Source organism: Salmo salar, chromosome 01 (genome assembly GCF_965601325.2).
Source record: "Salmo salar chromosome 01, fSalSal1, whole genome shotgun sequence".
NCBI classification, from domain to species: domain Eukaryota; kingdom Metazoa; phylum Chordata; class Actinopteri; order Salmoniformes; family Salmonidae; genus Salmo; species Salmo salar.
The window spans coordinates 107,372,113-107,394,543 of record NC_138291.1 but is presented as its reverse complement, the minus strand read 5'-3'; the positions used below and the strand labels follow the sequence as shown (position 1 = coordinate 107,394,543).

Below are 22,431 nucleotides of genomic sequence, written 5' to 3'. Positions count from 1 at the left end.
CAGTGTGTGTGTGTGTGTGTGTATTAGTGATGAGGCTCAGTGTGTGTATTAGTGATGAGGGTCAGTGTGTGTATTAGTGATGAGGGTCAGTGTGTGTATTAGTGATGAGGGTCAGTGTGTGTGTATTAGTGTTGAGGGACTGTGTGTGTGTGTATTAGTGATGAGGGTCAGTGTGTGTGTGTGAGTATTAGTGATGAGGCTCAGTGTGTGTATTAGTGATGAGGGTCAGTGTGTGTATTAGTGTTGAGGGACTGTGTGTGTGTGTATTAGTGATGAGGGTCAGTGTGTGTATTAGTGATGAGGGTCAGTGTGTGTGTGTGTATTAGTGTTGAGGGACTGTGTGTGTGTGTGTATTAGTGATGAGGGTCAGTGTGTGTATTAGTGATGAGGGTCAGTGTGTGTATGTGTGTATTAGTGATGAGGCTCAGTGTGTGTATTAGTGATGAGGGTCAGTGTGTCTATTAGTGATGAGGGTCAGTGTGTGTGTATTAGTGATGAGGGTCAGTGTGTGTATTAGTGATGAGGGTCAGTGTGTGTATTAGTGATGAGGGTCAGTGTGTGTGCTAGTGATGAGGGTCAGTGTGTGTGTGTGTATTAGTGATGAGGCTCAGTGTGTGTATTAGTGATGAGGGTCAGTGTGTGTATTAGTGATGAGGGTCAGTGTGTGTGTGTATTAGTGTTGAGGGACTGTGTGTGTGTGTATTAGTGATGAGGGTCAGTGTGTGTGTGTGAGTATTAGTGATGAGGCTCAGTGTGTGTATTAGTGATGAGGGTCAGTGTGTGTGTGTATTAGTGATGAGGGTCAGTGTGTGTGTGTATTAGTGATGAGGGTCAGTGTGTGTATTAGTGATGAGGGTCAGTGTGTGTGTGTATTAGTGATGAGGGTCAGTGTGTGTGTGTATTAGTGATGAGGGTCAGTGTGTGTATTAGTGATGAGGGTCAGTGTGTGTGTATTAGTGATGAGGGTCAGTGTGTGTGTATTAGTGATGAGGGTCAGTGTGTGTGTATTAGTGATGAGGGTCAGTGTGTGTATTAGTGATGAGGGTCAGTGTGTGTGTATTAGTGATGAGGGTCAGTGTGTGTGTGTATTAGTGATGAGGGTCAGTGTGTGTATTAGTGATGAGGGTCAGTGTGTGTGTTAGTGATGAGGGTCAGTGTGTGTGCTAGTGATGAGGGTCAGTGTGTGTGTGTGAGTATTAGTGATGAGGCTCAGTGTGTGTATTAGTGATGAGGGTCAGTGTGTGTGTGTGTATTAGTGATGAGGGTCAGTGTGTGTATTAGTGATGAGGGTCAGTGTGTGTGTGTATTAGTGATGAGGGTCAGTGTGTGTGTATTAGTGATGAGGGTCAGTGTGTGTGTTAGTGATGAGGGTCCGTGTGTGTATTAGTGATGAGGGTCAGTGTGTGTGTGTGTGTGTATTAGTGATGAGGGTCAGTGTGTGTGTGTGTGTGTATTAGTGATGAGGCTCAGTGTGTGTGTGTGTGTATTAGTGATGAGGGTCAGTGTGTGTATTAGTGATGAGGGTCAGTGTGTGTGCTAGTGATGAGGGTCAGTGTGTGTGTGTGTGTATTAGTGATGAGGCTCAGTGTGTGTGTGTGTGTGTGTGTGTGTGTATTAGTGATGAGGGTCAGTGTGTGTGTTAGTGATGAGGGTCAGTGTGTGTGTTAGTGATGAGGGTCAGTGTGTGTGTTAGTGATGAGGGTCAGTGTGTGTGCTAGTGATGAGGGTCAGTGTGTGTATGTGTGTATTAGTGATGAGGCTCAGTGTGTGTATTAGTGATGAGGCTCAGTGTGTGTGTTAGTGATGAGGGTCAGTGTGTGTATTAGTGATGAGGCTCAGTGTGTGTGTTAGTGATGAGGGTCAGTGTGTGTGTATTAGTGATGAGGGTCAGTGTGTGTATTAGTGATGAGGCTCAGTGTGTGTGTTAGTGATGAGGGTCAGTGTGTGTATTAGTGATGAGGGTCAGTGTGTGTGCTAGTGATGAGGGTCAGTGTGTGTGTGTGTGTGTGTATTAGTGATGAGGCTCAGTGTGTGTGTGTATTAGTGATGAGGGTCAGTGTGTGTGCTAGTGATGAGGGTCAGTGTGTGTGTGTGTGTATTAGTGATGAGGCTCAGTGTGTGTATTAGTGATGAGGGTCAGTGTGTGTATTAGTGATGAGGGTCAGTGTGTGTATTAGTGATGAGGGTCAGTGTGTGTGCTAGTGATGAGGGTCAGTGTGTGTGTGTGTGTATTAGTGATGAGGCTCAGTGTGTGTATTAGTGATGAGGGTCAGTGTGTGTATTAGTGATGAGGGTCAGTGTGTGTGTATTAGTGATGAGGGTCAGTGTGTGTGTGTGTGTATTAGTGATGAGGGTCAGTGTGTGTGTGTGTGTGTGTGTGTGTGTGTGTGTGTGTGTGTGTGTGTGTGTGTGTGTGTGTGTGTGTGTGTGTGTGTGTGTGTGTGTGTGTGTATTAGTGATGAGGGTCAGTGTGTGTGTATTAGTGATGAGGGTCAGTGTGTGTGTGTATTAGTGATGAGGGTCAGTGTGTGTGTGTATTAGTGATGAGGGTCAGTGTGTGTGTTAGTGATGAGGGTCAGTGTGTGTGTTAGTGATGAGGGTCAGTGTGTGTGTTAGTGATGAGGGTCAGTGTGTGTGTGTGTGTATTAGTGATGAGGGTCAGTGTGTGTGTATTAGTGATGAGGGTCAGTGTGTGTATTAGTGATGAGGGTCAGTGTGTGTGTGTATTAGTGATGAGGGTCTGTGTGTGTGTGTGTGTGTGTGTGTGTGTGTGTGTGTGTGTGTATTAGTGATGAGGGTCAGTGTGTGTATTAGTGTTGAGGGTCAGTGTGTGTATTAGTGATGAGGGTCAGTGTGTGTGTATTAGTGATGAGGGTCAGTGTGTGTATTAGTGATGAGGTTCAGTGTGTGTATTAGTGATGAGGGTCAGTGTGTGTGTATTAGTGATGAGGGTCAGTGTGTGTGTTAGTGATGAGGGTCAGTGTGTGTGTTAGTGATGAGGGTCAGTGTGTGTATTAGTGATGAGGGTCAGTGTGTGTATTAGTGATGAGGGTCAGTGTGTGTATTAGTGATGAGGGTCAGTGTGTGTGTTAGTGATGAGGGTCAGTGTGTGTGTTAGTGATGAGGGTCAGTGTGTGTGTGTTAGTGATGAGGGTCAGTGTGTGTATACACTACTGTTCAAAAGTTTGGGGTCACTTAGAAATGTCCTTGATTTTGAAAGAAAAGCACATTTTTTATCCATTAAAATAACATCAAATTGATCAGAAATGCAGTGTAGACATTGTTAATGTAGTCAGAATAAACAGCGCAAACTGTCTCTAACCAGAATAGAAAGAGTGGGAGGCCCCGGTGCACAACTGAGCAAGACGACAAGTACATTAGAATGTCTATTTTGAGAAACAGATACCTCACAAGTCCTCAACTGGCAGCTTCATTAAATAGTACCCGCAAAACACCAGGTCTCAACGTCAACAGTGAAGAGGCGACTCTGGGATGCTGGCCTTCTAGGCAGAGTTGCAAAGACAAAGCCATATCTCAGACTGGCCAATAAAAAGAAAAGATTAAGATGGGCAAAAGAACACAGACAGTGGACAGAGGAACTCTGCCTAGAAGACTCTTCACTGTTGATGTTGACACTGGTGTACGCCTATGTAGATATTCCATTAAAAATCAGAAGAAGAAGGCCTGCATCCCAGAGTCTCCTCTTCACTGTTGACGTTGAGGCTGGTGTTTTGCAGTAGGGATGCTTCAATTAAGTAATTGTTGTGATTCAACGAGTGGAGACTCATTTTCATGCAATTTTTTTCATTAAAAAATACTGCATCAGATCTAATTTTATTGGTCATATACATATTTAACAGATGTTATTGCAGGTGTAGCGAAATGATTGTAAAGATCTCTTGGACAAAAACGTCAATTAATGACTGATTTCTTGAGCTAGATTAATTCTGACTATTTTGAGGAAGTGTATACTGGCTACGGTGTCTCAAAATGGACAAACAGTACTATTGCTGCTTTTCAAGCGATGGTCTTCTAAGGGAGTATGAGAGAAACTCATCTAGAAATCAAGCGATCGTAGTTGGATGGTCAGAGGATGAATGGTGAGAATTGTACACTGTGTACAGCACAGCCTGGGGGTCGGACGTGACCTCTCTCTCTCTCTCTCTCTCTCTCTCATATGACATGCCTTCTGTCTTGTGACAATAGCTTCTCTATGTGGGGCCTTCGCTTGCAGTCGCCCTATTCTCTTTCTCTCTCTGTTTTTATTTCTCTGTCACTCTGTCTGTTCTCTCAGTCCCCCTAGACTCCTCCTGAGGTATGCCCCCACACACAGACACACCCATCATACCTGTTCATTGACTCGTTTAAAGTAGGCTGGTATATGGTATTACCGGAAGTGCACACAAGGGACACTCTTTGTGTTTTTGCACAAAACAATTTAGGCGGGGGGTGCCCGAACCCCAAAATGTTATAAATATACAGTACCAGTGGACGGTTTGGACACACCTAAGTATTCCAGGGTTTTTCTTTATTTTTACTATTTTCTACATTGTAGAATAATAGTGAAGACATCAAAACTATGAAATAACACATGGAATCATGTAGTAACCAAATCCAAATATATTTTATATTTGAGATTCTTCAAAGTATCCACCCTTTGCACACTCTTGGAATTCTCTCAACCAGCTTCATGAGGCAGTCACCTGGAATGCATTTCAATTAACAGGTGTGCCTTGTTAAAAGTACATTTGTGGAATTTCTTTCCTTAACCTCCCTGGGCAAGTCCCACCTAGTCAACAGCCAGTGGAATCGCGTGGCGTGAAATACAAATACCTCAAAAATGCTCTAACTTCAATTTCTCAAACATATGACTATTTTACACCATTTTAAAGACTCTCGTTAATCTAACCACATTGTCCGATTTCAAAAAGGCTTTACAGCGAAAGCAAAACATTAGATTATGTCAGGAGAGTACCCTGCCAAAAATAATCACAGACATTTTCAAAGCAAGCATATATGTCACAAAAACCAAAACCACAGCTAAATGCAGCACTAACCTTTGATGATCTTCATCAGATGACACTCCTAGGACATTATGTTATACAATACATGCATGTTTTGTTCAATCAAGTTCATATTTATATCAAAAAACAGCTTTTTACATTAGCATGTGATGTTCAGAACTAGCATACCCACCGCAAACTTCCGGTGAATTTACTAAATTACTCACGATTAACGTTCACAAAATACATAACAATTATTTTAAGAATTATAGATACAGAACTCCTTTATGCAATCGCGGTGTCAGATTTGAAAATAGCTTTTCGGGGAAAGCACATTTTGCAATATTCTGAGTACATAGCCCGGCCATCACGGCTAGCGAATTTGACACCCACCAAGTTTGGCCGTCACCAAACTCAGATTTACTATAAGAAAAATTGGATTACCTTTGCTGTTCTTCGTCAGAATGCACTCCCAGGACTTCTACTTCAACAACAAATGTTGTTTTGGTTCCAAATAATCCATAGTTATATTCAAATACCTCCGTTTTGTTCGTGCGTTCAGGTCAGTATCCGAAGGGTGACGCGCGAGCGCATTTCGTGACAAAAAAATTCAAAATATTCCATTACCGTACTTCGAAGCATGTCAAACGCTGTTTAAAATCCATTTTTATGCTATTTTTCTTGTAAAATAGCGATAATATTCCAACCGGGCGACGTTGTATTCATTCAAAGGCTGAAAGAAAAAAAATGGAGAATTCACATGAGCGCGCATCTCCAGTGTCACTGTTCCCAGCCTGACCCCTCACAAAATCTCCTGCTGTTTTTTGCCCAGAGACTGGAGAGACGTCATTCCACTTTCTGGCACCTTCTGAGAGCCAATGGAAGCCTTAGAAAATGTCACGTTACAGCAGAGATGCTGTATTTTCGATAGAGATGCCACAGAAGGACAACAAATTGTCAGACAGGGCACTTCCTGTATGGAATCTTCTCAGGTTTTGGCCTGCCATATGAGTTCTGTTATACTCACAGACACCATTCAAACAGTTTTAGAAACTTTAGAGTGTTTTCTATCCAAATCTACTAATTATATGCATATTCTCGTTTCTGGGCAAGAGTAGTAACCAGTTTAAATCGGGTACGTTTTTTTTATCCGGCCGTGCAAATACTGCCCCCTAGCCCCAACAGGTTAATGTGTTTGAGCCAATCAGTTGTTGTGACAAGGTAGGGGGGTATACAGAAGATAGCCCTATTTGGTAAAAGACCAAGTCCATATTATGGCAAGAACAGCTCAAATAAGCAAAGAGAAACGGCAGTCCATCATTACTTTAAGACATGAAGGTCAGTCAATACGAAAAATTTCAAGAACTTTGAACGTTTTTTCAAGTGCAGTCGCTCAAACCATCAAGCACTCTGATGAAGCTGGCTCTCACGAAGACCGTCACAGGAAAGGGAGACTCAGAGTTACTTCTGCTGCAGAGGATAAGTTCATTAGAGTTACCAGTCTCAGAAATTGCAGCCCAAATAAATGCTTCACAGAGTTTAAGTAACAGACACATCTCAACATCAACTGTTCAGAGGAGACTGCCGTGTCTTTGTGAGACACCGAGTAGGTGAATGCATGTGTGTTTCCCAGCGTGAAGCCTGGAGGAGGAGGTGTAATGGTGTAGTGGTGCTTTCCTTGAGACACTGTCTATGATTTATTTAGAATTCAAGGCACACTTAACCAGAATAGTTACCACAGCGTTTCGCAGCGATACACCATCCCATCTGGTTTGGGCTTAGTGGGACTATCATTTCAGTTTCAACAGGACAAACACACCTCCCAGGCTGTGTTAGGGCTATTTGACCAAGAAGGAGAGTGATGGAGTGCTGCATCAGATGATCTGGCCTCCACAATCACCAGACCTCAAACCAATTGAGATGGTTTGGGATGAGTTGGACTGCAGAGTGAAGGAAAAGCAGCCAACAAGTGCTCCCACATTGATTGATTGAATCATGGAAAGACGATGCTACTGGACACACAAGTCAAACTTGTGTTCTTTCCGTTATTAAATCTGTAATCTGTGATGTGATCATCTCCAGACTGTCCTCTTCTCATCCCTCCTCCAGACTGTCCTCTTCTCATCCCTCCTCCTTCCTCCACACTGTCCTCTTCTCATCCCTCCTCCTTCCTCCACACTGTCCTCTTCTCCTTCCTCCACACTGTCCTCTTCTCATCCCTCCTCCTTCCTCCACACTGTCCTCTTCTCATCCCTCCTCCTTCCTCCACACGGTCCTCTTCTCATCCCTCCTCCTTCCTCCACACGGTCCTCTTCTCATCCGTCCTCCTTCCTCCACACGGTCCTCTTCTCATCCCTCCTCTGTCCTCCACACGGTCCTCTTCTCCTTCCTCCACACTGTCCTCTTCTCATCCCTCCTCCTTCCTCCACACTGTCCTCTTCTCATCCCTCCTCTGTCCTCCACACTGTCCTCTTCTCATCCCTCCTCCTTCCTCCACACGGTCCTCTTCTCATCCCTCCTCCTTCCTCCACACTGTCCTCTTCTCATCCCTCCTCTGTCCTCCACACTGTCCTCTTCTCATCCCTCCTCCTTCCTCCACACGGTCCTCTTCTCATCCCTCCTCCTTCCTCCACACGGTCCTCTTCTCATCCCTCCTCTGTCCTCCACACGGTCCTCTTCTCATCCCTCCTCTGTCCTCCACACTGTCCTCTTCTCATCCCTCCTCCTTCCTCCACACTGTCCTCTTCTCATCCCTCCTTCCTCCACACGGTCCTCTTCTCATCCGTCCTCCAGACTGTCCTCTTCTCATCCCTCCTCCTTCCTCCTCACTGTCCTCTTCTCATCCCTCCTCCTTCCTCCACACTGTCCTCTTCTCCTTCCTCCACACTGTCCTCTTCTCATCCCTCCTCCTTCCTCCTCACTGTCCTCTTCTCATCCCTCCTCCTTCCTCCACACGGTCCTCTTCTCCTTCCTCCACACTGTCCTCTTCTCATCCCTCCTCCTTCCTCCACACTGTCCTCTTCTCATCCCTCCTCTGTCCTCAACACTGTCCTCTTCTCATCCCTCCTCCTTCCTCCACACTGTCCTCTTCTCATCCCTCCTCTGTCCTCCACACGGTCCTCTTCTCATCCCTCCTCTGTCCTCCACACGGTCCTCTTCTCATCCCTCCTCCTTCCTCCACACGGTTCTCTTCTCATCCCTCCTCCTTCCTCCACACGGTCCTCTTCTCATCCCTCCTCTGTCCTCCACACTGTCCTCTTCTCATCCCTCCTCCTTCCTCCACACGGTCCTCTTCTCATCCCTCATCCCTCCTCCTTCCTCCACACGGTCCTCTTCTCATCCGTCCTCCACACGGTCCTCTTCTCATCCCTCCTCTGTCCTCCACACGGTCCTCTTCTCATCCCTCCTCTGTCCTCCACACTGTCCTCTTCTCATCCCTCCTCCTTCCTCCACACGGTCCTCTTCTCATCCCTCCTCCTTCCTCCACACGGTCCTCTTCTCATCCGTCCTCCACACTGTCCTCTTCTCATCCCTCCTCCTTCCTCTGTTCTTTTCCAGGCAACCAGACAAGCTGGTAGTGGTGTGGACGCGCAGGAGCCGACGGAAATCCTCCAAGGTGTGTGGTGTGTGTGGTGGTTGTGTGTTTGTACTGTTAGTTTTGTCTTGGTAGCACTTTAGGCTGTTTAGTTGGACTTGGTCGTAGGAAGTAGGAAGTAGGCTAAATCACTGGAGATGTATAGTCTACAGCTTTCTATAATATTTCTTCAGAGTTTACCTGTTGGTCTGCACCTTGGCAACCGTTTGGGTCTCTACCCTTCATGGGTTTTTGTCTGTGTAAATGTTTGATGTTATATTTTGTGATTTTAAAGTGTATATGTTGTGTTTTCGGTCTCCCTCTGTCTCTCTCTTAATTCAATTAAAATGGCTTTATTGACATGAGTAACATATGTTAACATTGCCAAAGCAAGTGAAATAGATAATAAACAAAATAGAAATAATCAGAAATGTACTGTAAACATTACACTCACAAAATATTATGGCTATATACAATGTTGTGAAAATAGTTAAAATAGAAAAGGTAAAATAAATAAACACTCACTCTCTCCCCAGGCTCACAGTTGGCAGCCAGGCATCAAGAACCCCTACCGAGGAGTAGTGGTGTGGCCTGTACCAGAAAACGTAGAAATCACTGTCACACTCTTCAAGGTAACGTGTGTGTGTGTGAGAGACTGTTCCTTCAACATGCTGATCTCTTGCTGACAGGCTAGCCTGGTGTTGAAGCAAAAAGGTACACATCTAATCTGTCACTGCTCTAGGCTGAAATGTAACACGCAGTAGTCAGGGCCTGTATTCAGGTTGTGTAACACGCAGTAGTCAGGGCCTTTATTCATGTTGTGTAACACGTAGTAGTCAGGGCCTGTATTCAGGTTGTGTAACACGCAGTAGTCAGGGCATGTATTCATAAGGTTGTGTAACACGTAGTAGTCAGGGCCTGTATTCAGGTTGTGTAACACGTAGTAGTCAGGGCCTGTATTCATAAGGTTGTGTAACACGCAGTAGTCAGGGCCTGTATTCAGGTTGTGTAACACGCAGTAGTCAGGGCCTGTATTCAGGTTGTGTAACACGCAGTAGTCAGGGCCTGTATTCATAAGGTTGTGTAACACGCAGTACTCAGGGCCTGTATTCATAAGGTTGTGTAACACGTAGTAGTCAGGGCCTGTATTCATAAGGTTGTGTAACACGTAGTAGTCAGGGCCTGTATTCATAAGGTTGTGTAACACGCAGTACTCAGGGCCTGTATTCATGTTGTGTAACACGCAGTACTCAGGGCCTGTATTCATGTTGTGTAACATGTAGTAGTCAGGGCCTGTATTCAGGTTGTGTAACATGCAGTACTCAGGGCCTGTATTCATGTTGTGTAACACGCAGTACTCAGGGCCTGTATTCATGTTGTGTAACACGCAGTACTCAGGGCCTGTATTCATGTTGTGTAACACGCAGTAGTCAGGGCCTGTGTTCATGTTGTGTAACACGTAGTAGTCAGGGCCTGTATTCAGGTTGTGTAACACGCAGTAGTCAGGGCCTGTATTCAGGTTGTGTAACACGTAGTAGTCAGGGCCTGTATTCAGGTTGTGTAACACGCAGTAATCAGGGCCTGTATTCATGTTGTGTAACACGCAGTAGTCAGGGCCTGTATTCATAAGGTTGTGTAACACGCAGTAGTCAGGGCCTGTATTCATAAGGTTGTGTAACACACAGTAGTCAGGGCCTGTATTCATAAGGTTGTGTAACACGCAGTAGTCAGGGCATGTATTCATGTTGTGTAACACGCAGTAGTCAGGGCCTGTATTCATGCTGTGTAACACACAGTAGTCAGGGTCTGTATTCATAAGGTTGTGTAACACGCAGTAGTCAGGGCCTGTATTCAGGTTGTGTAACACTTAGTAGTCAGGGCCTGTGTTCATGTTCTGTAACACGTTGTAGTCAGGGCCTGTATTCATGTTCTGTAACACGTTGTAGTCAGGGCCTGTATTCATAAGGTTGTGTAACACATAGTAGTCAGGGCCTGTATTCATAAGGTTGTGTAACACGCAGTAGTCAGGGCCTGTATTCAGGTTGTGTAACACGCAGTAGTCAGGGCCTGTATTCATAAGGTTGTGTAACACGCAGTACTCAGGGCCTGTATTCATAAGGTTGTGTAACACGTAGTAGTCAGGGCCTGTATTCAGGTTGTGTAACACGTAGTAGTCAGGGCCTGTATTCAGGTTGTGTAACACGTAGTAGTCAGGGCCTGTATTCAGGTTGTGTAACACGTAGTAGTCAGGGCCTGTATTCAGGTTGTGTAACACGTAGTAGTCAGGGCCTGTATTCAGGTTGTGTAACACATAGTAGTCAGGGCCTGTATTCAGGTTGTGTAACACGCAGTAGTCAGGGCCTGTATTCAGGTTGTGTAACACGTAGTAGTCAGGGCCTGTATTCAGGTTGTGTAACACGCAGTAGTCAGGGCCTGTATTCAGGTTGTGTAACACGCAGTAGTCAGGGCCTGTATTCAGGTTGTGTAACACGTAGTAGTCAGGGCCTGTATTCAGGTTGTGTAACACGCAGTAGTCAGGGCCTGTATTCAGGTTGTGTAACACGCAGTAGTCAGGGCCTGTATTCAGATTGTGTAACACGCAGTTGTCAGGGCCTGTATTCAGGTTGTGTAACATGCAGTAGTCAGGGCCTGTATTCAGGTTGTGTAACATGTAGTAGTCAGGGCCTGTATTCAGGTTGTATAACACGCAGTAGTCAGGGCCTGTATTCAGGTTGTGTAACACATAGTATTCAGGGCCTGTATTCAGGTTGTGTAACACGCAGTAGTCAGGGCCTGTATTCATGTTGTGTAACACGTAGTAGTCAGGGCCTGTATTCATGTTGTGTAACACGCAGTAGTCAGGGCCTGTATTCATGTTGTGTAACACGTAGTAGGCAGGGCCTGTATTCATGTTGTGTAACACGCAGTAGTCAGGTAGATGTCCTAACCGACTTGCCAAAACTATAGTTTGTTAACAAGAAATTTGTGGAGTGGTTGAAAAACGAGTTTTAATGAATCCAACCTAAAGTTTATGTAAACTTCCCACTTCAACTGTATGTGTGTTGACTGAATATAACCAAGTGATGTCTGCTAAATAGTTAGGTTTCTCTAGAAATAAATCATTCTAAATAACAAGAATGGCCTTTTTCTTGCTCACTCTAGGTTAAATTAACCTCATCTCAAAAATATTGTTACTTTTTAAACAAAGCGATTATTATTATTAATTCATTTAGAATGATATTAAAGCCCTTTAGATATTCTCAGATATTCTCACAGATCCTAACAGAAAAAGACCCTTAGATATTAATTTAGTCCTCCAATCCTCTAAATGTAATTATTGGCGGAGAGTCACGTCATTGAAAAACATATTTGTAGATATACTGTAGGCCTACCATAGGCGGAATGAGTATTAGTTACACTACAATTAGGGTGTGGAAATGTTATGCCCCTTAGATATGAATTTACAATCCTCCAATCCTCTTATGCGTAGCCTACTCCTGACCATCACGTTGTACAGCGCCATATTTTATATTCCATCCTAATGGAAATATTATATTATTAATTGTTAATACAATATACAATATACAATATATACAATACAATATTAATTGTTTTTCGTTTTTTCTCGGAATAGAAACACCATAATATGAATCAAATGAATTATGCCAAATTTCTTAAAATCAATCCCATGTGCTATGTTATTACAAAAAAGGTTTTAAATTATCTAGTAATGCCAATATGGGAGACTATCAAATGCTTCTCAAAGATGCCTTCTGGTGGTCATTAACTTGCATTAATGTGAAAATGGCTGACAATTAAATAACGTGCCATAGAATGCTGCAGCAGCCCGCAAGGTGTGCTGCAGTATGACGCAACTTTTAAAGGAGGAACCACTGTATGCTGCCCAGTCAGACTGAGTGCATATAGATTCCATTACTACCCTTTACTCTCCTCCAACTCACTACCATCCTTCCATCCCATTCATCCCATCACTTTGAGGACAGGCCTAATGGTGTGTGTGTGTGTGTGGGACCTAGTGGTTTGAGTGTCCTCTCCCCCTGAGCCCTTCTGCTCTAAATGACTCAGTTTCATCTCACATCAGCATCCAAACGTCATTTGACAGACAGCCTGGATGTCTAATAGATCTGGAAAAGGCACATATGAGACTGGTTTCCAAGTAGCCTGATAGACCAGACGGTGATAGCTAGGTAGTTTCCCAGTAGCCTGTTAGACCAGACGGGGATAGCTAGGTAGTTTCCCAGTAGCCTGTTAGACCAGACGGGGATAGCTAGGTAGTTTCCCAGTAGCCTGATAGACCAGACGGTGATAGCTAGGTAGTTTCCCAGTAGCCTGATAGACCAGACGGTGATATCTAGGTAGTTTCCCAGTAGCCTGATAGACCAGACGGTGATATCTAGGTAGTTTCCCAGTAGCCTGATAGACCAGACGGTGATAGCTAGGTAGTTACCCAGTAGCCTGATAGACCAGACGGTGATAGCTAGGTAGTTTCCCAGTAGCCTGATAGACCAGACGGTGATAGCTAGGTAGTTTCCCAGTAGCCTGATAGACCAGACGGTGATAGCTAGGTAGTTTCCCAGTAGCCTGATAGACCAGACGGTGATATCTAGGTAGTTTCCCAGTAGCCTGTTAGACTAGACGGTGATAGATAGGTAGTTTCCCAGTAGCCTGTTAGACTAGACGGTGATAGCTAGGTAGTTTCCCAGTAGCCTGATAGACCAGACGGTGATAGCTAGGTAGTTACCCAGTAGCCCGATAGACCAGACGGTGATAGCTAGGTAGTTTCCCAGTAGCCTGATAGACCAGACGGTGATAGCTAGGTAGTTACCCAGTAGCCTGTTAGACCAGACGGTGATAGCTAGGTAGTTACCCAGTAGCCCGATAGACCAGACGGTGATAGCTAGGTAGTTTCCCAGTAGCCTGATAGACCAGACGGTGATAGCTAGGTAGTTACCCAGTAGCCTGTTAGACCAGACGGTGATAGCTAGGTAGTTTCCCAGTAGCCTGATAGACCAGACGGTGATATCTAGGTAGTTTCCCAGTAGCCTGATAGACCAGACGGTGATAGCTAGGTAGTTTCCCAGTAGCCTGATAGACCAGACGGTGATAGCTAGGTAGTTTCCCAGTAGCCTGATAGACCAGACGGTGATATCTAGGTAGTTTCCCAGTAGCCTGATAGACCAGACGGTGATAGCTAGGTAGTTTCCCAGTAGCCTGATAGACCAGACGGTGATAGCTAGGTAGTTTCCCAGTAGCCTGATAGACCAGACGGTGATAGCTAGGTAGTTACCCAGTAGCCTGTTAGACCAGACGGTGATAGCTAGGTAGTTTCCCAGTAGCCTGTTAGACCAGACGGTGATAGCTAGGTAGCTAACGCTAATGATGTACCGTCTGGGAGAATGGAATGGAATTACTTTCTCTCAGGACCTCCGCAAGGAATGTTGAATAATATGACATTTGGACATAAACTCTAATTGTTGTCTGGGTGGGTGGATCCTTATTCAGCTGGGTCTTCTGAGATGACATATCCACAGCAAAGTATTATTAAAGACCTTTCAAAACACTGGTTGTGAGTTCAGATTTCTATCACCTGAAACATGTAAACAGATGCAGGCGAAGCATGAATACTAGACCAGATACACTACGTTAGACCAGCCAGTGATAACTATCAGGCATATTAAGCTTAGTCTTGGACTATAAAGAAGGTATTTCATTGGAGGATCTTTGTTGAGAATGTATTTTTTTTGTCCTGGACTAGTTGGTTCTATGTCTAGAAAACTGCCACCTTTCTGTGTTAACTAGCCGATCGATACAACATTGAACGTTTCTAAAGTTCAATACTCAGTGCATTCGTAAAGTATTCAGATCTCTTGACTTTTTCCACATTTTGTTACGTTACATCCTTATTCCAAAATGGATTAAATCGTTTTTTTCCCCCCTCATCAATCTATACATAATACCCCATAATGACAAAGCAATAACAGGTTTTCTGATTTATTTTGCAAATGTATGAAAAAAATGACTGAAATATCACATTTACCTGTTGGAAGGTAAACCTTTGCCCCAGTCTGAGGTCCTTAGCGCTCTGGAGCAGGTTTTCTTCAAGGATTTCTTTGTTCTTTGCTCTGTTCATCTTTCCCTCGATCCTGACTAGTCTCTGCCGCTGAAAAACATATTCACAGCATGATGCTGCCACCACCATGCTTCACCGTAGGGATGGTGCCAGGTTTCCTCCAGATGTGATGCTTGACATTCAGGCCAAAGAGTTGAATCTTGGTTTCATCAGACCAGAGAATCTTGTTTCTCAAGGCCTGAGAGTCCTTTAGGTGCCTTTTGGCAAACTCCAAGTGGGCTGTCATGTGCCTTTTACTGAGGAGTGGCTTCCGTCTGGCCACTCTACCATAAAGGCCGAATTGGTGGAGTGCTACAGAGATGGTTCTCCTTCTGGAAGGTTCTCCCATCTCCACAGAGGAACTCTGGAGCTCTGTCAGAGTGACCATCAGGTTCTTGATCACCTCCCTGACCAAGGTCCTTCTCCCCAGATTGCTCAGTTTGGCCGGGCGGGCAGCTCTAGGAAGAGTCTTGGTGGTTCCAAACTTCTTCCATTTAAGAATGATGGAGGCCACTGTGTTCTTGGGGACCTTCAATGCTACAGACATTCTTTGGTACCCTTCCCCAGATCTGTGCCTTGACACAATCCTGACTCGGAACTCTACAGACAATTCCTTCGACCTCATGGCTTGGTTTTTGCTCTGGCATGCACGGTCAACTGTGGGGCCTTATATAGACAGGTGTGTGCCTTTCCAAATCATGTCCAATCAATTGAATTTACCACAGATGGACTCCAATCAAGTTGTAGATACATCTCAAGGATGATCAATGGAAACAGGATGCAATTTCGAGTGTCATAGCAAAGGGTCTGAATAGTAAATAAGGTATTTCTGTTTCTAATTTTTAATACATTTGTAAAAAAAAATAAACAAAAATAAAAGGTTTGTCATTAAGGGGTATTGTGTGTAGATTGATAAGGTAATAAGGTTGTAAGGTAACAAACTGTGGAAAAGGAAGGGGTCTGAATACTTCCATGTTGTTTTCTCTCCTAGGACCCCCACGCAGAGGAGTTTGAAGACAAGGAGTGGACGTTTGTCATAGAAAATGTGAGTACACATTACCTCTCCCCTCACTTATGCTGGACTGGGCTATATGGACTGGGCTATATGGACTGGACTGGGCTATATGGGCTGGGCTATATGGGCTGGACTGGGTTATATGGACTGGGCTATATGGACTGGACTGGGCTATATGGGCTGGGCTATATGGACTGAGCTATATGGACTGGACTGGGCTATATGGGCTGGGCTATATGGACTGGGCTGGGCTATATGGACTGGGCTATATGGACTGGGCTATATGGACTGGGCTGGACTGGGCTATATGGGCTGGGCTATATGGGCTGGGCTATATGGACTGGGCTATATGGACTGGGCTATATGGACTGGACTGGGCTATATGGGCTGGGCTATATGGGCTGGGCTATATGGGCTGGGCTATATGGGCTGGGCTATATGGACTGGGCTATATGGACTGGGCTGGACTGGGCTATATGGACTGGACTGGGCTATATGGACTGGGCTATATGGACTGGACTGGGCTATATGGGCTGGGCTATATGGACTGGGCTATATGGACTGGGCTATATGGGTTAGACAGGGTTATGTGGGCTGGACAGGGCTGGGCTCGTCTGGGCTGGACAGGGTTATATGGACAGGGCAGGGCTATATGGGCTGGACAGGGTTATATGGACAGATCTGGGCTATATGGGCTGGACAGGGTTATATGGGCTGGACAGGGTTATATGGACAGGTCTGGGCTATATGGGCTGGACAGGGTTATATGGGCTGGGCTGGGCTCGTCTGGGCTGGACAGGGTTATATGGGCTGGACTGGGCTATATGGGCTGGACAGGGTTATATGGGCTGGACAGGGTTATATGGACAGGGCTGGGCTCATCTGGGCTGGACAGGTTATATGGACAGGTCTGGGCTATATGGGCTGGACTGGGTTATATGGACAGGTCTGGGCTATATGGGCTGGACTGGGTTATATGGACAGGTCTGGGCTATATGGGCTGGACAGGGTTATATGGGCTGGACAGGGTTATATGGGCTGGACAGGGTTATATGGGCTGGACAGAGTTATATGGGCAGGGCTGGGCTATATGGGCAGGGCTGGGCTATATGGGCAGGGCTGGGTTATATGGGCAGGGCTGGGTTATATGGGCAGGGCTGGGCTATATGGACAGGGCTGGGCTATATGGACAGGGCTGGGCTATATGGACAGGGCTGGGTTATATGGGCAGGGCTGGGTTATATGGGCAGGGCTGGGCTATATGGGCAGGGCTGGGTTATATGGACAGGGCTGGGTTATATGGACAGGGCTGGGTTATATGGACTGGGTTATATGGACAGGTCTGGGCTATATGGGCTGGACAGGGTTATATGGGCTGGACAGGGTTATATGGGCAGGGCTGGGCTATATGGGCAGGGCTGGGCTATATGGGCAGGGCTGGGCTATATGGGCAGGGCTGGGTTATATGGGCAGGGATGGGTTATATGGATAGGGCTGGGTTATATGGACAGGGCTAGGCTATATGGGCAGGGCTGGGCTATATGGACAGGGCTGGGTTATATGGACAGGGCTGGGCTATATGGACAGGGTTATATGGGCAGGGCTGGGCTATATGGGCAGGACAGGGTTATATGGGCAGGGCTGGGTTATATGGACAGGGCTGGGTTATATGGACAGGGCTGGGTTATATGGACAGGGCTGGGTTATATGGACAGGGCTGGGCTATATGGGCTGGACTGGTCTGGCATTTAGATGTTCACATGCTGCCATCCAGTGGTCAGCCTCAGATATCATTTTCAGTCCTTCAGTAAAAACATTCAGTGCTTCTCCATTGACAGGGAATGAAGTGGTATTAGGAATATCATGTGAGTGTTTGGCATAGGACACTCATACCTTTACTGTGTGTTCAAAGAATGAGTACACCTTGGGGAATTCAGTCTCAGGTTGGGGAATCCAGAGCATGCTTCTAGTGCTGAGTCAAAGGTCCCGTCCTTACTTTCACCAGTCTGAGCATCACTGTGTGCAACCCCTGGCACGGGACCTTTATATTGTGTTTTCCACTGGGAGGGAAATAACAGATGGGGAGGAGACTCCTGGGTAGCACCAAGCCAGTCCACTTGTATCTCTCCAAAAATGTCTCTCCCTTTCTCTCTTTCCCCATGTACCCCTCTCTCCCTCCCCTCATCTCCCCTCTCTCCCTCTCTCTCTCCCCTCTCTTCCTCTCTCTTCCTCTCTCTCTCCCCTCTCTTCCTCTCTTCCTCTCTCTCTCCCCTTCCTCTCTCTCTCTCCCCTCCCCTCATCTCCCTTCTCTTCCTCTCTCTCTCTCCCCTTCCCCCTCCCCTCATCTCCCTTCTCTTCCTCTCTCTCTCTCCCCTTCCCCCTCCCCTCATCTCCCTTCTCTTCCTCTCTCTCTCTCCCCTTCCCCCTCCCCTCATCTCCCTTCTCTTCCTCTCTCTCTCTCCCCTTCCCCCTTCCCTCATCTCCTCTCTCTTCCTCTCTCTCCCCTTCCTCTCTCTCTCTCTCTCTCTCTCTCTCTCTCTCCCCTTCCCCCTTCCCCCCTCTCTTCCTCTCTCTCTCTCCCCTTCCCCCTTCCCCCCTCTCTTCCTCTCTCTCTCGCCTTTCCCCTTCCCTCATCTCCCCTATCTTCCTCTCTCCCTCTCTCTCTCCCCTCTTCCTCTCTCCCGTCTCTTCCTCTCTCTCCCCTTCTCTTCCTTTCTCTCTCTCTAATCTACCTCACTCTCCCTTCTCTCTCCCTGCATCTCCCCATCTCTTACTTCCTTGTTCCCATCTCTTGCTCCCTCGTTCCCCCTCTCTTCCTCTCTCTCTACCTCCATTTCCCCCTCATCTCCCCATCTCTTCCTCTCCCCCTCATCTCTTCCCCCCTCTCCCTCCTCTACCTCATCTTCCTCTCTCTCCCTCCCATGCCTTCCCCAATAGCATCATCATCTGATCTCTATAAAAGAGCTGTTTCACATGTTAGTTCTGCTTGTGATCCGTTCCTGTGAAGCTCAGAGATAAATATCCCTGACGCGTCTCATTTAATGGGTCTTACAGAAGAACATGGACATGTCAGTAGTGGCATGAAACACACGGCTGAAAAGAGAGAATGTTGTTTTGTTTTGGGAGAACAGGACAAGGTGGTCTCTTGGTGAAGGATTGAGAAGGAACTGAATGTATTGCAAAGGTGAAAGTACAAAAACATGGTTGTGTGTAAGGGGGAGAGGGGTGGAGGGAGAGGGAGGGGGAGAGGGGTGGTGGGAGGTAGAGGAAGAGAGAGAAAGGGACCTCTATGGTTGTGAGGTCTGGGGTCCACTCACTAACCAAGAATTCACTAAATGGGACAAAAACACAATTGAAACTGCATGCAGACATATACAGAGGTAGAGAGTTGTGGGGAGGGAGGGAGAGGTATGTAGAGAGGGAGGGGGAGGTATGTAGAGAGGGAGGGAGAGGTATGTAGAGAGGGAGGGGGAGGTATGTAGAGAGGGAGGGGGAGGTATGTAGAGAGGGAGGGGGAGGTATGTAGAGAGGGAGGGAGAGGTATGTAGAGAGGGAGGGGGAGGTATGTAGAGAGGGAGGGAGAGGTATGTAGAGAGGGAGGGGGAGGTATGTAGAGAGGGAGGGGGAGGTATGTAGAGAGGGAGGGGGAGGTATGTAGAGAGGGAGGGGGAGGTATGTAGAGAGGGAGGTATGTAGAGAGGGAGGGGGAGGTATGTAGAGAGGGAGGGGGAGGTATGTAGAGAGGGAGGGGGAGGTATGTAGAGAGGGAGGGGGAGGTATGTAGAGAGGGAGGGGAGGTATGTAGAGAGAGAGGGAGAGGGATGGAGAGGGGGATGGAGAGAGGTATAGAGAGAGAGAGAGGGATGGAGAGAGAGGGATGGAGAGAGCTATAGGGAGGGGGAGAGAGGGAGAGGTATGTAGGGAGGGAGGGGGGGAGAGGTATGTAGAGAGGGAGAGGGATGGAGAGAGGTATAGAGAGAGGGAGGTAGAGGGGGTTATGTAGAGGTAGAGGGGTGTGTGTAGAGGTAGAGGGGGTTATGTGGGGGTGTGTAGAGGTAGAGGGGGTTGTGCGGAGGTAGAGGGGGTTATGTGGGGGTGTGTAGAGGTAGAGGGGGTTATGTGGGGGTGTGTAGAGGTAGAGGGGGTTGTGCGGAGGTAGAGGGGGTTGTGCGGAGGTAGAGGGGGTTATGTGGGGGTGTGTAGAGGTAGAGGGGGTTATGTGGGGGTGTGTAGAGGTAGAGGGGGGGTTGTGCAGAGGTAGAGGGGGGGGGTTGTGCAGAGGTAGAGGGGGGGGGGTTGTGCAGAGGTAGAGGGGGTTGTGCAGAGGTAGAGGGGGTTGTGCAGAGGTAGAGGGGGTTGTGCAGAGGTAGAGGGGGTTGTGCAGAGGTAGAGGGGGTTGTGCAGAGGTAGAGGGGGTTGTGCAGAGGTAGGAGGGGTTGTGCAGAGGTAGGGGGGGTTGTGCAGAGGTAGAGGGGGTTGTGCAGAGGTAGAGGGGGGGTTGTGCAGAGGTAGAGGGGGGGTTGTGCAGAGGTAGAGGGGGGGTTGTGCAGAGGTAGAGGGGGGGTTGTGCAGAGGTAGAGGGGGGGTTGTGCAGAGGTAGAGGGGGTTGTGCAGCGGTAGAGGGGGGGTTATTCAGACAGAGGGGGGTTATGCAGAGGTAGAGGGGGGTTTATATATATATATTAAAAAAAAAAACATTTAACCTCCCAATCACGGCCGGTTGTGATGCAGCCTGAAGAGAGGTGTAGCGAGGGGTAGTGAGGCAGAGAGAACAAGCTGTCTGTTTAGGTAGGCTGGAGGTCAACGGACAGACAACAGATGGATTTATTCTGGATAGAAAGACAAGACAAGGCTGTGGAGCTGGGAGAAAGACCCGGACTGGAGGGGAGAGAGGGAGGGGAGGGGAGAGAGGGAGGGAGGGGGGGAGGACGGGGAGAGGGAGGGGGGGAGAGAGGACGGAGGGAGGGGGGGAGAGGACGGGAGGGAGGGGGGGAGAGAGGACGGGAGGGAGGGGAGGAGGGAGAGAGGGGTGGGGAATAAAGAAGAGAAGGAAAAACAGAGAGAGAGAAAGAAAGGGGGATACGGTGAAGATGTGGAAGTGAAGAGGTTGAGAGGACGTTGTTCCAAGTGAGACTAACATCAAAGACCTCCGGACTGACTGTCGGACTGACTGACTGACGGACGGACTGACTGACTGACTGACTGACTGACTGACTGACTGACTGACTGACTGACTGACTGACTGACTGACTGACTGACGGACGGACGGACGGACGGACGGACGGACGGACGGACTGACGGACTGACGGACTGACGGACTGACGGACTGACGGACTGACTGACTGACTGACTGACTGACTGACTGACTGACTGACTGACTGACTGACTGACTGACTGACTGACTGACTGACTGACTGACTGACTGACTGACTGACTGACTGACTGACTGACTGACTGACTGACTGACTGACTGACTGACTGACTGACTGACGGACTGACGGACTGACGGACGGACGGACGGACGGACGGACGGACGGACGGACGGACGGACGGACGGACGGACTGAATTTTGTTGGATTGATGCTGTTACTGTTTAGTTTCTACATACTTATTTTTTAACATCGCTTGGTTTGAACAGAACTGACTGTTGTCAAATTGGTAGAAAACCATGAAACATTATTCTGACGGACGGACGGACGGACGGACTGACGGACTGACGGACTGACTGAACGAACTAGTTGGCAGCAGATTGCTCAGCTTGGGGGGGGGGTTTGTGTGCCACATTCTGACTGTTTGTCCTCGTTTGACAAAGCAGATGGTCTTCAGTGTCTTCAGCCAGCTGCTATGGAGCCAGCCAGATAGCTGCTATGGAGCCAGATAGCTGCTATGGAGCCAGATAGCTGCTATGGAGCCAGATAGCTGCTATGGAGCCAGATAGCTGCTATGGAGCCAGATAGCTGCCAGACGGTTCACCCTACGTATCGTTAGGAACAGAACTAAATCCATCAGTAAATTGTTAGGATGGGAATTAAAGCTGTAAACTAAATTAGCTCTGTGAACATCCTGTTATATGTTAGGACGATGAAGGAACGTTTCCACGTTGAATTCTTACTTTGCGTCTCCCTTTACTCGGTTACACATCTTTTTCTACCTACAAACTTGTGTCAGGAATGTGGCATCTGCAAAGCACATGAACCAAACGTAGCTGGTGGGAGTTAACTAGTCAGTCCAGCGACTCCAGACCAGACGTTTTGAAGCTTCCGGTTTGTTTTCCAAAATAAAAGTCTACAACTTGTTTGACAGCAGCGTTCACTAACGGCGTTATGCCAGTAGATGGCGCAGTAGAGGCTTGGACCTTCAGGAAATGACTTGTGTGAGAATGATGAAGGGACTCCTGACTGGCTCTGCGGTCTGAGACACGGCATCTCAGTGGTAGAGGAGTCACTACAGACCCTGGTTCCATTCCAGGCTGTATCACAGTGGTCTGAGACACTGCATCTCAGTGCTAGAGGCGTCACTACAGACCCTGGTTCCATTCCAGGCTGTATCACAGTGGTCTGAGACACTGCATCTCAGTGCTAGAGGCGTCACTACAGACCCTGGTTCCATTCCAGGCTGTATCACAGTGGTCTGAGACACTGCATCTCAGTGCTAGAGGCGTCACTACAGACCCTGGTTCCATTCCAGGCTGTATCACAGTGGTCTGAGA

The 22,431-nt window shown here is 47.3% G+C and overlaps 1 protein-coding gene across 1 annotated transcript in view; it reads left to right on the top strand.

Annotated features, from left to right (window-relative positions):
• LOC145877434 (EH domain-binding protein 1-like) overlaps positions 1-15,920 on the top strand; it is a 41,270-nt gene extending 25,350 nt beyond the window's left edge. The window contains exons 3-5 of the mRNA XM_082972911.1: positions 8,562-8,619; positions 9,114-9,209; positions 15,699-15,920. Coding sequence (XP_082829037.1) covers positions 8,562-8,619; positions 9,114-9,209; positions 15,699-15,920 — 376 coding nt within the window. The remainder of the gene's footprint in view (positions 1-8,561; positions 8,620-9,113; positions 9,210-15,698) is intronic.
• Positions 15,921-22,431: the final 6,511 nt, after the last annotated feature.